This window comes from Amphibalanus amphitrite, unplaced genomic scaffold, assembly GCF_019059575.1.
Source record: "Amphibalanus amphitrite isolate SeventyFive unplaced genomic scaffold, NRLGWU_Aamphi_draft 001346F_arrow, whole genome shotgun sequence".
Lineage (NCBI taxonomy): Eukaryota > Metazoa > Arthropoda > Thecostraca > Balanomorpha > Balanidae > Amphibalanus > Amphibalanus amphitrite.
The window spans coordinates 35,910-50,827 of record NW_024882839.1 but is presented as its reverse complement, the minus strand read 5'-3'; the positions used below and the strand labels follow the sequence as shown (position 1 = coordinate 50,827).

At 50.0% G+C, this 14,918-nt stretch overlaps 2 protein-coding genes across 2 annotated transcripts in view; one reads left to right on the top strand and one right to left on the bottom strand.

Moving 5' to 3' along the window:
• The window catches only part of LOC122372329 (mucin-2-like), a 38,097-nt gene extending 27,916 nt beyond the window's left edge, over positions 1–10,181 (top strand). Inside the window, exons 3-6 of the mRNA XM_043349415.1 lie at positions 1,934–2,020; positions 2,912–3,091; positions 3,501–4,651; positions 7,115–10,181. Coding sequence (XP_043205350.1) covers positions 1,934–2,020; positions 2,912–3,091; positions 3,501–4,651; positions 7,115–9,130 — 3,434 coding nt within the window. The 3' untranslated portion in view covers positions 9,131–10,181. The remainder of the gene's footprint in view (positions 1–1,933; positions 2,021–2,911; positions 3,092–3,500; positions 4,652–7,114) is intronic.
• Positions 10,182–10,211: 30 nt separating this feature from the next.
• On the bottom strand, positions 10,212–14,418 carry LOC122372330. Its single transcript, XM_043349416.1, has 5 exons — positions 14,080–14,418; positions 12,647–12,774; positions 12,119–12,338; positions 10,853–11,743; positions 10,212–10,561 (listed from the first exon to the last, which is right to left on the bottom strand). The coding sequence occupies exons 1-5, from the start codon at positions 14,167–14,169 to the stop codon at positions 10,382–10,384; spliced, it is 1,509 nt and encodes a 502-aa protein (XP_043205351.1). The 5' UTR covers positions 14,170–14,418; the 3' UTR covers positions 10,212–10,381.
• Between the last annotated feature and the right edge of the window lie 500 nt (positions 14,419–14,918).

The window sequence follows — 14,918 nt, the reverse complement described above, 5'->3', positions numbered from 1 at the left end:
GCGTGGGTTAGGCGAATGTTGCAGTCTGATAGCCAGTGGATACAAAATTTTGAAAGTAAAATAGGTCAGAAGAATTGCATCTGGGATAGAAATGCAGTGTCTTTGCGAAATTTCAGTAGACGAGTGTCATATAGTCGTTTCTGGTGCGAGGTTATGGAAGCAGTAGCAGACTTAAAAGATGCATATGGAGATTACTCATTAGATGAAATGGCCGCAAGCACGCTTTGGTATTCTGACTTAAGCAAATTTTGCACTAGCAGAATCAACGAGTGGTATTCTAAGGGGATACATTATTTGAACGATTTACTGAACGCAGACGGTAATATTATGTCATTTGAGGAGATGAAAATTCAATATGGAATAGAAGGTGTGCAATTTGACTATGATTGTCTGGTGAATAGTTTACCGAGAACCTGGAAGACAGCCAACAAAACTAAGCTAATTGGACCTCTTATAGACCCATGCTTGTCTTTTATAGTTTCCAAATCACAAGGATCAAAACACATTTATTGGAAGTTGATGCAGAAACAGATTAAAAGCCATGCACATAAATGGGAATGTAAGTGGAGTGCGATGTTTAGGGAGGTCGCATGGAGTGAAGTTTATTCCAATAACAAATTAGCCTCAATTTTTATGCGTTATCGCAGTGCGCAATATAAAATAATTACAAGAACATGTGCTACTCAACGATTGCTACATCGGATTGGAGTGGTTGAATCTATAAATTGTAAGAGGTGTTACGAAGTAGAAGATAGCATTGAACACAAATTTTGGTTTTGCCCCGTTGTTCAGATTTTCTGGGAATCTATTAAAAATTGGATGCTTACAAATCGAATTATGCAAGAAGGTTCTGAATTTAATGCGAAGACTGTGCTACTGGGCCTGGGTAAGACGACCCTCTTTAATCATGTAGTTATAGTAGGTAAAATGGTTATTGGAAATAGGGAGAGGTTGAACCTGGATGAAGTGATCAGGTGGCTTTGTGCTGACCGAGAGCTGGAAAGAATGATTGCGGTGTGTAAGGGTGATCGGAAACACTTTGAGGATAAATGGGAGCGGGCGAACGAGGCGTTGATAAGCGAGTAGGAGTAGGAGTAGGTTTAGGAGTAGGGATATGCGCTTTGCGCATGGCCCCCGCCCTCCCGGCCAGCCGGCGCGGTGACTGTCGGGCCGGGCCGTTGGACTGGGACACCGCCTCGCAGAAATGCGCGGCGATGCGGGGGGGAGGGGGGCGGCCCGCCTGGAGCGCCGGGGAGGTATCCCCCAGATCTCCCCGGCCGGGGGGGTATCCCCCAGATCTCCCCGGGGTCGGGCGGTGAATGCCGGGGGTTAATCACCGCCCGGCCGGGCCAGGTGGGCTGCATAATTTTAATAATGTTTTTAGTCATGTTGATGTTATGTTTTTTTTTAATTAAGGGTATACTATGTATGATGTGTACGTGTGTACATGTGTGTAGTGTGTGGTGTGGTGCAACGTGTGCACAATTCCGCTACGGACACACAGCTATGTAATGTTGAAATAAAAATATATAAAAAAATTTAAAAAAAAATAATGTGTGTGTTTTCGTAAACACTAATGAGGTGATAAGCCTGCTGCAATGCCCTCTGCGTGTGATTAGTTGCCAGTCTGATTGCAAATCCAGCACATATGTCAGACCATCTGGCCAAGAGAACCGTTGCGAAAACCAGAGCATCGACAGCATGTCGCTTAAAGAAACCAGTCCCTGACGTAACAAGAGTGACAATCGCTTAACACGGGCTGCGTAAGTGCTACGGTTCTTTTATTCGGAGCTATTCAAAGACCAAAGTGCTCTGTGGCCCCAAAGTTACAGACTGCCGTTAGATTTAATTACCTAATCCACGGAGTTCGATACCCATTACGTGAGGAATAGCCGGCCGTTTTGCTGACCCGTCCGTTCGCCTTTTTCGACAGATGCTCGGCAGCCCAAGGGAGTGATAGGACAGTTGAACACGCTTATTGTCGGGCCTGATCACTTTGAACCGCACTACACAACCTCCGGTGAGTACAGGAGCGCTATAGGATCACTGATGCTATAGTGGGCACGGTAAGCACAGTTGCAAAGTGCTACAACATGCGCGAAAGAAAATTAAAGTTTTTACCATTTATGTCAATTGCAATATGATTGATGCAAACTAATCAATATATCAACTTGTTATCTTTTCCCAATTGATTGCTGATTCATGGTGCGAAGCGCTTTTTATTAGATTTAGATCGTTTTTTTAAATAAGTAAAGCATTGCCCGAGAGATGAGGTAAAATGCTCCTTGGTTAACTTATCAGTTCTCTCATGCATTGATATTTAGCATCATTTTTAACTTATCGGTGTCTTTATCCATCGTCATTTATTGGTCGAAACAGAAATAACTACAACAACTCTTATTGCGGAAGTGATGTCGGGTTCATCACTCCCATTTGGTAGTAGGTAATGATTAGAGGGAAATTTACTGATCCCGAACATTCTGTTCACGCTCCGGTGCGCTTCCTAACATGCCCTCCATCGTACCGATCCATTATGATGGCTAAATGTTCTCGCTTATATGATTTGGAGATTGCGAAAAGACCGCATACTTAATAGCAGTTTCTCGTGCATCCCTTCTGTAATTTACCGACAGGTTCGTCTGGCTATTTCTCATAAATAAAATAGGCTAAGGCGTAATTATTCTCCTGACCAATGATATTACAAGCGACTGACTTTATCGAGCTCAAATCCGTTAATTTTTCTACCTATGCATACGATGCATACCGATAAATTCGCAAACAGTTGCTCGTTTCCCTTCTGCCAAAGTCCCCCTTCTATTCCTCACCTCTATTACGGAAGACGGCGTCCAACCGCACCCTCTCACCCGTCCCATGCCTTTACCTCTCTCAGTGACGTGACCTCTGGTTCCAGCCACGCCGGCGGTGACCCGGACTCGTCAAAAGGTCACCTCCGCACCGCCGCCGACCACCGACCAGCCGAGTGTCGAAAGGAAAACAGAGTTCGCAACAAAGACCATCTATGGGTTCCTGGATTTCATCACCACTGTCGGCGACACAGTCATGGTGTTTACACCCAACTCGAAGACGCAAGGTGAGACGCAGGTTAATTTGGGTACAACAGGCACAACACGACGGATTTTGATGGATGGGGATCGGGAGTTTCGAAAAGTATGTGTGGTGAAGAAGGATGGCTTGAGCGGTGTTCCTGCTCAATGCTCATGCTACGGAAACATGAAAGCTCCTTTTGTACGGAATTAAGTCAACTGATTAATGGACATTACATAGTTAAATAAAAATCCATTTTTTATGTGCTAATATTTCCAATGTCCTCGGAACTTCTAAAAAAGTAGAAGTCAACAGTGAAGCCCTTTGTAACACTGAACGTAAATTCCGTTTACATTATAACACCAAAAATTAGAGTAGCACATTTTGTATTGTGAGTGCTTTGTTGCACCAGAGTCGATCGTCATTAATGTATCTCCTTCTCTCCCTCTTTTCAGATTCAAAGCGGCAGTCGAGCACTGTGTCGCTCGGTCCGACGGTGACCGACCTCCACCGTCTGTCACCCTCCGCCGTCTCTGGGTCACCCCAGCTGACCTCTGCCGCCCCCGGCGACCCCGCCCCCAACACCCCCCGTCCGGTGACGACAGAGGCGCTGTTCGCTACCCCAGCCGCGCTCAGTCTGGAGAGCTCCTTCGAGAACTCGTTCGACAACGCCTTCGGCAGTGTCCGTCCGGCCACAAACCGCTGGTCTGCGGTGCGTCGTCGCGGACCTCAGACCCAGCGGAGAGCGCCGCCGCCGTCCCGAGTACAGCCGACCCCCAAAACGGCGCCCACGCTCGATCAAGGTCCTTTCCAGCCGATGGCCCCGCACCCGACACTCGTCCCCATTCTGATCGAGGCCACCGCCACGCCTACCGTCCAGATCCCACCCGAGACGCGAGTCTCGCTCCGACATAACGTCGGTTACAGAGTGAAACAGCGGCCCAGCCGTCGGCCCACGACCGCGCCGTTCAGACTGGACTTCCAGTCTCCCCCTACCCCACCACCAACTCCGGAGCCCGTGGAGACTCCTACCCCGGGTCGGCTGGTGCTCTCATCGATTGACGTTCGTCCCACCGGTCTGGTGACTACCTTCGGGGGTACAGATGTCACCGGTATCCTAACCACCGTCCACACCACCAGCGTCATCGGTACCTACATCCGCGGGAGATACGCCCAGGTCCTTCAGTCCAGCAGCACCATTTTTTCATCAAAACCAGTTCAGAGAACCATCCAGCCTTCCGCCAGACAGACTGTCCATCTGAGCGCTACCGCAGCTGAAGGAGCTGCATCCTCTCCACCAGCGCCGCTGGAGTCGGACATCCTACCTCTGGAGAAACTCTTCGGAGGTCTGGACGGCGATGAGGGAGCTGAGAGTGTGTTTGCCGACCTGGTGGCTGCGGGTTCGCGTCCTTCCAGAGAGGTGGTGGTGGCTCCGTCCCGGCCATCTCGGTTCACTCTGAGGAGGAGAGGATCGCCGTCACGACTGCCTACCTCCAGTTCCAGTTCCAGTCGTCGGAGGCAGAAGAAGGAGGAGGAGAAGGAGGAAGAGACGACCACCCTGCCGCCCAGACGCTCCTACTCCAGCGGAAGGATCAGGAACAGGAGCGTGAGTAATCGAGGGTAGCACATATGAGAAGGGAAATTTGTATCGCTATTTGAGATTATTGCATTTTACGTGCGTATAGTTATATAGCTATATTTATCGGCGTATCTTTTGCACAACTAATTTTGCCTAATTTGTGCTAATTTTTACGATGTTGATAAGCTTACTGAGCTCGGTCGTTAACCATGCAAATGATTGTCCGCAATTAGCTATGCTAAATGTAACGAACAAATAGTGACATCGGTCGCAGATCAGAACGATGCATATTTAGGGGAGAGTGGGGCAAAGCGGCCACCCGGGGCAAAGCGGCCACCCATCGTTTTAGCCCTTCATAGCTGGCGTCAGTTCCAATTTATGGTTTTCAATTATACTTCTCTTCATGGTCGTTCGAATGAGCCAGACCGGGGTTTCAGGCCCATCACCATTGTTCTGTGAAACACGGAAAAGCATTTCTTGCCAGGTTACCAACTATGTTTACAATTTTTAAATGTTATGTTATTCCATAACCGTTTGGAATTTTTATAAGCGTTCTTGTCCATGCCTTGCATGGTTATCGTACATGTATTCTACCAATTTTAATGTTTTTTACCCCACTAATAGCTAAGCTGGAATATTTTTGTCTCGGACGGTATGCGCGGGGCAAAGTGGCCGGGGCAAAGTGGCCACCCCCCAATTCGCCATAAGCTGCTTCTATCTGGATAAAAAACATTATTTATATTCAAATGTGTCGTCATGCATTCATCTTGGCCACTTTTCAGTTGCATGAGTTACCAAATAATGCAATTAAATGTTTTTTCATGAAAATCCTTTCTTTGTTTACCCACAGGTGGAAGATAATAAAGTAAGCATCCATCCTCGCTTAAACCTTGTCACCATCAAATACCCTAGTCGTACATGAGGCAACTATTTTGTTTCTTATATTGGGACTTGAGAAGACGCCGGTGGCCGCTTTGCCCCAAGGTATGGGGCAAAGTGGCCAATATGCATAGGTTTAAAGTTTTGTCAATATCTCCCATATGTGAACGCCTTTGGAAATAAAACGCAGTTGAAATAAAAGGCAACTTACTAGGGATCCCTTTGTTATAGATAGAATCTTTCCAAGTTTAAAAATCAAGCGTTGGCATCGTGAGAAGCGTTAGGGTGGCCGCTTTGCCCCACTCTCCCCTACGTTTACTTTAACTTTCCAGGCGGTGGGGGGGGCATTTTTTTGCCTCCCTTTAGTTTTTTCGATATATCTCGAGAACCGCTGCGCCGATCGTCACCAAACTTTCAGTACCCTCCCGGGAGCAGCTAGCGCACATACTGACCAAAAATTTTTTTCCAAAGGCTATGATACGTTGGCCGCTAATGACGTCAGAGTGACGTCATTTTTGCCATTTTCGACCCAAAAAAAGGTTTCGCGGGAGGAGCTGTCAGGCCTACAGCTTTAGGGATACAGAAAAATGTTTCAGACATAAAAGGTGTGGAAGTAAAAGGGCTACAAAACTGCTATTTCGGTTTTTCGAATTTTTTGGATTTTGACCCTCAAAAATCAAAAAATAGATTTTTTGAATACAATAGCCAAAAAATCCAAAACGTTTTTTTGAATATCGAAAAAACCGGAATATATGTGATAGCCCCTGCCGCCTTCTATCTACATACCAAATTTGAGATCGATACCTCTTTGTTTGGCCAAGTTATAGCGAAAAAACTGTTCAAAATTGATGACGTCAAATTTTCAAACTCAATTTTTAGCAATTCTAGACCTCGTAGCGCAAAACAAAGACCACCATTAGACTCCCCGTGACAAGCTGCATCGAATCGATGCCCATTTTATGCAAAAATATCAACTTTGAAATTTGACCTTTTTTACCTGACCTTGACCTGACCTCCACCAAAAAAATGACCTCAACCGTACCTGATGGTCTTATAACCAACACCATTGAGTTGGAAATGAAAAACTGGCCGTAAAACATGCATCGCATAACCTTAGTAAAGTTGGGCTCATGTGGTGACCCTTGGTGACCTTTGGTGACCTGACCTGTGACTTGACCTGGTATGACCAGTGACCTCTAATAGCAACATATGTACTAGACAACTGACGCCTTATCGCTGATTTTCGACAAAATGCGTTTTATTCGGTGTTATAGCGCTTTCCCTAGAAGCCCCGTGAACGGTGAAACATTTTATCTTTGACCTGACCTGTGACGTCATCGGTGACCCCGAGGTCAATGAAATTTGGTTTCCTTCGACAAATTTGACAGGGATATCGAACGCCGTTTGAATTTTCCGGATCCGTCCAGTAGTTTCGGAGATACGGGGGGGGGCAAAAAAGTGCCCCCCCCCCCCACCGCGCGGAAGGTGGCTGGTAGGCCCACCGCCTGCCGGGCTAACAGATCTGTATGAAAACTTACCATTCTTTAACTAAGCACCGAAACTATCATCCCTGTCTCGCACTGACACCGTTCATCTCTGTCTCCCGTACAGCGCGGCCCGTCGGCGTCCGAGCGGCGCAAGCAGCAGCTGCTAGAGAAGCGTCGTCAGAAGCTCTCCGAGGAGGAGCCCACCCCGACCGCCGCCTCCCTGCTGCAGAGACCTCGCCAGAAGAAGGCCGAGCCTCTCGCCCGGCAGTCGTTCGGCTCCAGGACATCTCAGCGACCTGAGCGGGCCCGCGGGAGTCAGAGGTACACCAGCAGCCGCGACTCGCAGCCTCAGTACTCGGAGAGACTGAGCTACCCGCAGGCGGCTGGCAGCATCGTCCGGCCCCAGTACGCGGACCGGGAGAGTACGACGTCGTACGAGGACCTCCGAGCGCAGTACTACGATACCCGCGATCAGTATCAGGATACTGTCAGCCAGCGGTATGAGAGCACCAGGAGACCACAGCAGCAGGACTATCAGAATACCAGGCAACAGTACCAGGACCCGAGGCAACAGTACCAGGACTCGAGGCAGCAGTATCAGGACCCCAGGCAGCAGTATCAGGACATCAGGCAGCAGTACCAGGAGCCGATCACCAGGAGGCCGCTGCAGTCCTCCCGCCTGCGTGTGACCCATCCTCCACTGACACAGCCCACTCCCCGACCCCGGACCCGGCTCACTCGCCCGACCCGTCCGCCGACCACTGAGCCTCCCACCCCTCCTCCCACCCAGCCCACCCCTCAGTACGTGGACGAGCTCTACGGTCCCGCAGACTACTACTATGACTACGTGGACTACGACGCCGTCCCCACCACGGAGGAGACCGTCGCGCCAACCACAGTCTCAGGAAACAGTAACGGAGACGAGACTCAGATCCTCGCGGTCAGCACTTTCAGGCCAGAGGGAGCCACTGACTTCTATCAAGAGATTACGACGTTGAAGACGTTGAGGCACATCTCGCTAGGTCGCTACACCAACAGCCAGTGGATCACGAAGACGCAGACGCGGACGGTGGAGGTAGAGCCGACCATCGCGCCCTCCCCATCTCAGGTCATACCTCCTTCTTCGACCCTAACGCCATCTGTGCTTCTCGTCGCCACCACCACCACGACTCCGAGACCCGAGATCGAGAACCTCCTCGGTTCCCCAAGCGAAGCACCTGCCGTCATGCTTCCTCCGGTACACCTGGACCCGAGCTCTCCCAGCCTTCCACTTCACACCATGACTGAGACGTACAGCACCACACAGCTGGTGCTGAAGTCGTCAGTGATCCCGCTGGTGATCGCAGACAACACGAGATCTTTCACCATCACCCAGACCTACCATGTGACGCGTGTCGTCACCGCGCTCAAGACCATGCCACCTGTGGAGCTGTTCGACGAGCGTTCGGCACTGTCGGATGCGCAGTTGGAGGGTTCGCATTCTACCAACCATCTGGATATCGATGGATTCCCCGAGGCGGATAGTCTGGAAAGCATTGGAGGAAGGTTTGATCCGGACCTTCTCGAGAAGAGCACGCATCCGGAGATGCTGGCGCTGCATGGCAGTCAGGACAAACCAGCGACAGAGGAGGCGAAGCCTGCGACTCAGGCGACTGCTGAGGCGACGCCAGTGGCGACCCCGTCAGGAAACCCGGTGATAGCGCCCGCTCCAGTAGCCACCCCAGCTCTGCCAGCTCTTGGCAGCAGCTCGTCTCCCCTAGACCAGATGGGGCAGCTCGGTCAGCTGGCGCAGCTCAGCCAGCTGGCCCAGCTGGGTCAGACAAACCAGCTGGGCGGGTTGGGGCAGCTGTCCCCGCAGCAGCTGCTGTACCTGCAGCTGCTCAGCCCGTACCTCGCACAGCTGAACCCGGCGGCGGCAGCAGCGCAGGCGGCGACAGGACCACGTACGGTCGTCTCTTCTTCACCAGTGTTTGTCACCACGACTGTCACCAACACCAACCGGCGGCCGGTGGTGGTGACGTTCCGCGCGACACCATCCACCGCTTACATCACCAGCACCACAGTGGTGTCGACGGTGCTGACGTCGTATGTCACCAGTACTATGACCATGGCGCCGGCACAGCCCTCCTTCTTCGGGTAGGAGCGCCGGTTTAGCGCGAAGTGCTGCTAAAGACTACGCCACTATGACGTGCCGTTTGCCGACTCGTCTGTTTCCAAAGTAAAAACTCAAGCTGGATGACTTGATGATGCGAGGTGCGCGTAAGAAGTGCGTATTTAGTGCTTGCTGCGCCCTCGTGAACATTTAAGCATCGGTAAACCGATGTTCGGGTGCATGGAATGACATTTACGAGCTCAGATGTGTTCATAGACAGTTTGCATCAGCTCGGAGATGCTCAAGAGCAAACCGGAAGCGCTCCAACAGACATCGGGTCAAGAGTGCTCTGACGGAGACACAGTCTGCTTGGAACCTTTTCAATCAGCCTGGTGGGGAATCCATAGCGGGAAATGACCTTCAGAGCAGGGATTCAAACGATCGTTGCGTTCAAGTTTGTCAGGCTTGCTTGTTGTCCCAAGCAAAGGGACACCGAAGTGACAAACGAGCACATCTAACGTGAAATGTGACAGTATCGCGGATTCGCGAGAGCCCTCTGTGTCTCTACAAATAAGGCGTTTGGTGACGCGACGGAAACAATTCTTCACTCTGAGCATTCTTGCCGTGTTCGATGCGGCTCCGTGAGCCTACGTGGACTCTTGAGTGGGGATTGTGTATTATGAGGTGAAAAGGAAATGTTGCTCACATGCAGTGAGTGTACTGTTACCATCTCAAGTCGTCTTATATGGTGCGTACTGCGTAGTTCACCTGTTACGACTACAACAAATATGTAAGTTAGTCTTATGAATGAGACGTTGATCGTATTGTATTAGTTTCGTTGTAAATGCATGGGAGATCTGAATGATGATAGACCATTGTCTTAGGAACCAAGCAGGATTTTTCAGCTTTCCTGTGTAATTTGTGCAGGCTTATTTCAGTAGACGTTGAAGCTATGGACGTTGATAGGAAGATCTTGGTAGCGAGGCACAGTTTTAAAGGGAAACATTACAATGTTAGTTCCTCTACGTGTCTCTTTCGCTGTTTTGTATCTTGTGATATGCCATTGATGTAGTGAAAATATAAGACGGTGACAATCAAATGGAAATTTTCCTTTTTCTCAAACAACGTCTTTATTTATCTTCCCATTTATTTAGCGACCCTTTCACACGACATGTCCCTGTGCGTACTTCCACACAAGAGTTTAGTCGTTTCTCGCTTGGCGCTTCTTCCAGCCAGGAGAAGGGTCACCACACAGCCGTGTTGATCCGTCTGATCGTTCTTGATCAGCTCACTCACCGTCTACACGGGAGTGCTGAGTTGGCCGGGAGCGCCCTGCGCGCGCGGCCGGCGCGACTGCTGGTCGGTAATCATGTGCCAGGCAGCACAGATGGTGGTCAGCTGCAGCAGGCAGGCGAGGAAGGCGCACACCAGCGGGGCCATCATCAGCTCCAGTACCAGCTCCGACTGGTTAAGCTCTCGCTGAAAAACGTCGACCGATGTAAATGATAAAATCGCCATCATACAGAGATAACACCATTTAAGCAAAGGCACGCCGCATCTTTCGCTTCTAACAGTCCTTTGAGTTAAAAACGTAATACATGGCAAGAGGCAATCAGTTTCCTGTTCCCCTCAATGTTTAGGAATTGTAGGTATATCTGTATAGAACGATGAGTTTTTTTTTTATAGCACATGTACCTACCTCTGATACTCTTCGATCTTTCACATTTAAAACAACAAGTAGCCTAAGAAAAATCCAGTGACATGCCTTACCCGCAGTTTGTTCTCGAGCTCTGTGAAGCAGTGAGTCTGGTTCTTCTCTTCCGGGTGCAGCAGACAGTCTGTGGCAGCGGGCGCCCAGTGGAAAATCACCTCATCGGTTCGGTCGTCCCAATCCTCTCCCGATTCCTCCCAGTCTGCGTCCGTGTGTCGTCGCTGTCGGGAGGTCTCGTTGAGAGACGAGAGTGTCGTCATGTTGACCTTTTCAGATATTGGTGAGGTGGGAGGGGATGGGGTATAAGAAGTGGTGTTCTGAAGCAGGACGGAGTGATTGGTAGGCGGCGAAGTCGAGGCAGTTTCGGGGTGGGTGGTTGTTTTTTCGATAGCTTGTCTACCCTCGGGCTTAACAGCTTCAGTGGGAGCGGGAGGTTTGGATGAAGAGGAATCTACTCGTGAGGATGCTGATGACTTTGCCGAAGAGCTTGTTGCATTGATTGCTGGTGCTTTGGTTGACTTCTTTCCAACCTCTGTTGATCCATCTGCTTCACCAGCTGAATCTACCGTTCCTTCAGCTCTAGGGTTTGTCCCATTACCACCTCCTTGCTGCAACGTCGCATTCACTTCTGTCCCATTTTTCTTTCCACCAACCTCTCCGGCCTCTCCATCAGGCACCGACTCCTCTCCAGCCCCTCCACTCTTCTCTCTACCGGGCTGTGTAGCTTGGGTCGGCACCTCCCCAGGAGCAGTCAGGATTCCTCCAGGAGCAGTCAGGATGCCTCCGGGGCCGTCCAGGATCACCACGTCCACCAGCTCCTGTTCCGTCATCGGCTGTGCCAGCAGCGACTCCATCAGCTTCGGCAGATGGTCCAGCTGAGACTTGTTGTAGACGAGCAGGCCGATGGCGGCCAGCTCCAGGACGGTCGTCACCACCGTCACCACGATGTACTGCCGGGGGATAGAATAGAGTCAATGTGGGCTTGGTGAATGGACATTGGACAAACTTGGTTTGCATACAGTGGTTGGTTGAAGCAAGTGCAATAATCGCTTTGAGTGAGCATTTGTGAAGCTATGGGAATTATAAGCATCGATGTTTCAAACGTACGCCGAATATGATTTCGATTAAAGTATTAGCAGATTTATGACATTTTTTCTTCATTGTTTCGGAAATCAGAGGGATCGAAACAGAAAATCGAAATCGAAACCCAAACAGCTATCATAGCTTGTCTCCTGTATGCTTAGGACTAAATAGAACTAGCGGAGATCTGTCCAACTGATGCATCCACCCTTTCAGAGTGACCTTAGCACTGAACTCAGTCTCACCAGAGCCAGCGGTCCACTGCGTCCGCTGATAGCGCCACCGTAGCCGCCACCAGAGGCCACCACGAGCAGCACCCCAGCCGCCAGGGTACCCTGGCCTCCGTGACGCAGCTGGGTAAGCAGGTCACTGTCACAGGAGCGTGCCAGGTCGCCCGACGCAGCCGCCAGGTCAGCAGGCAGCCGGCCAGGTGGAATGTCGCACTGCCAGGCTGTCATCAGCTGACTGCGGAGGGGGAGGGTGGGGTGTTAGGGGGACGATAGGCGGTTGTCGTAAAAGCTAGAGGCTGCTCAGTGCCCGAGAGGTCGCCGTAAGTCATTTAGTAATAAGATAAATCAAATTGATAGCTTAGGCAATATGATAAAATTGATAAAAAGGAGGAATTACGTAAGGCAGGTTCAAGCTTATTTCCAGTGATATTGAGTTTCGCTACCCCAAACATTCCAAGCTACAGCACACCGCTGGATGTGCTCGCTAGAAGACAGACACCGATACTCAAATCGAACGCGCGCATTTCTGAGCGCGGAACTCACTGCAGCAGCTCCCGTTTGGTGTTGCACTTCCTCACGATATCACTGAGGTAGACGGACCGACGTGTGTCGTCTTCCTTACACTCAGACATCATGGCAGAGCTGCCACCCACCACCACAAATCCCAGAATCTGTGAACGGGTTGAAAAAGTGGCGACAGATAGGGCACGTCGTGTTATCGTCATTATCCGAAGGTAGGCTAAATCGTTTGTAAGGCTAAATCGCATAGTTTGTTATTCTTATTTTTTATTTCTGATTGCTTCATAGACTATAGTGAGGCACTGGCCAGCCACCCTGACCGCAAAAAATCGTTATTTTTAAAGCTTACGGAATTGTTAAAATTGTATGCCAGACACCGTCACATCGCAAAGAAAAGAGTTGAAGTTGAAAATTTGTTACGAGCGAGCGAGCGCAGCGAGCGAAGTGAGTCTTTTCAATATAACGGAAAATCTCAGTATGAGCGGCCCGGCCCGGCCCGGCCCGGCCCGGCTTGTAACGCTTTTGAGAGGCTTATATCTCAGCAACCGCTGGACCGATTGGCCTGCGATCTTTTTTGTTGGGTAGCCCCATCCCTTCTACCCCGTAATTGACTACTTTTGATACATTTCAGTGACCGTCGTGGCACGTGCCACGTGAAAAGTCAAGGGTGTTCAAGCTGTTTTGCAAAAGTAGTGATTTTGATAGGCTCATATCTCAGCAGCCGCTTGGGCGATTGACTTGCGGTAATTTTTGTAGTGTAGTAGCATCCCTTCTACCCAAAATAGGATACTCTCGATGCGTGTGGGTCACCCCCAGTACACGTGCAAAATACAACAATAAGAGGTGCCAAATTTGTTCCCATTTCAGTAACTCGGTAATTACTGGGGCGATTTCGCTGAAACTTGGCATACGGGTAGGCACCCACCAGGCAATGCATTCCCATGTGTTGCGGTTAGGGTGCTACTGCACGTGCATGGGGCGTTTCCAGATCTCGAGAACGGCTGGGCCGATTGCGCTCAAATTTGGTACACGGTTGGGGACCAGTTAGTAGGGTGCCGTGCAAAAGTCATTTTGGACCCCGTTTGCACGTGCGCACGTGCAGAATGCCGCTTCCAGATCTCAGGAACGGCTGGGCCGATTGCGTTCAAATTTGGCACACCGCTAGCGACCGGTTAGAAGGGTGCTTTACGCAAGCCCGTTGGAAGCACCCTCTCGCCCTTCCGCACGTGCAGGGCTCACTATCTCGCTCGCTCGTTCTTCGCCCAAAAGGCGTTTTACTGGTTTTATCCTCGAGCAGTCAGCCCGATGAAGTAACATGGTGATGTCCGCCTAAACAATACTTCAGCTGCACCAGAAATTAGTATAGTTATTGTAGCTCATGCTTTGCTGAACTGGAATGAAATAGACGTTTTCCAGGGAGAACGTCAACACTCGGGCGGTTCATCACTTCAACTTACCATTGTCATCGTCAGTGCGAACAGCAAAAACACTCTGTGCCATGACCACGGATGGTGCTTCTGTGGCTGGCGTGCACGCTCCTCCGCCATCGCTCCACTAATAAACTCTTCAAACTTGACACAAACTAGCTTCTTCACGCGGATAGTTCAAGAAGTCACAAAGGTTCAAAATCACCGGTTCAATCACACAAAAATCAACTTTCAATTCCCTTCTCGATCGTTTACTTTACCTTCATCACTTCTTTGTACAACAACCCAAAACAAAACACACGGACACCCCCAAACACAGCAGAGCGTCCCGTCCGCAGCCCGCCGTCCGAGTCAGGTCAGGGACCTCTGACCGGTCACCGGGCCACGCTGTGCCCTGAGGCGATCCGGGCGGTTCAAGGTCAGCTGATAACACTCGGGTAGCAACAGACCACACCGAATCGCTCCTTGGGGTGGCCGTTCGGAGGAGGTGGCCGCGGGGCATGCAGCAGTGAGCGTTCCTGAATTACAAAAAAAAAATAGCAATGCAAGTTTAAAAAATGAAGCTCACAGAATCTAATGATAAGCAACTTACAAGAATTTAAAATAATATTATCAAGAAGTGCCACAGCTTGTGATGCGGTCTCAAAATAAGTGCCCTCTATTTACCTCCCCCGAACGTCCACCCTCCTTAGGTCTGCTAAGAACTGGTTCATGAAGCGGCTTTTTGTCCCGTGATGTTTATCTGAATTATGAATCACTTTCTGGCTTCTGATTTACATTTGTATGTTTTTTTTTGTTTTTTTCCCTGAGTAAGTTTTTGTAACGTTTGGATAATACCGTTGATAAATCGCTGTTCGTCACATGGGCCA

What these genes read in the sequence shown, in the direction of transcription:
- LOC122372330 (XM_043349416.1), bottom strand. Translation starts at nt 14,169, where the DNA reads ATGGCGGAGGAGCGTGCACGCCAGCCACAGAAGCACCATCCGTGGTCA. An exon ending in ACCAAACGGGAGCTGCTGCA is followed by an intron (nt 12,339 to 12,646) that starts GTGAGTTCCGCG and finishes CCCCCTCCGCAG; the next exon opens with TCAGCTGATGACAGCCTGGC. An exon ending in GCAGTGGACCGCTGGCTCTG is followed by an intron (nt 11,744 to 12,118) that starts GTGAGACTGAGT and finishes ATCCCCCGGCAG; the next exon opens with TACATCGTGGTGACGGTGGT.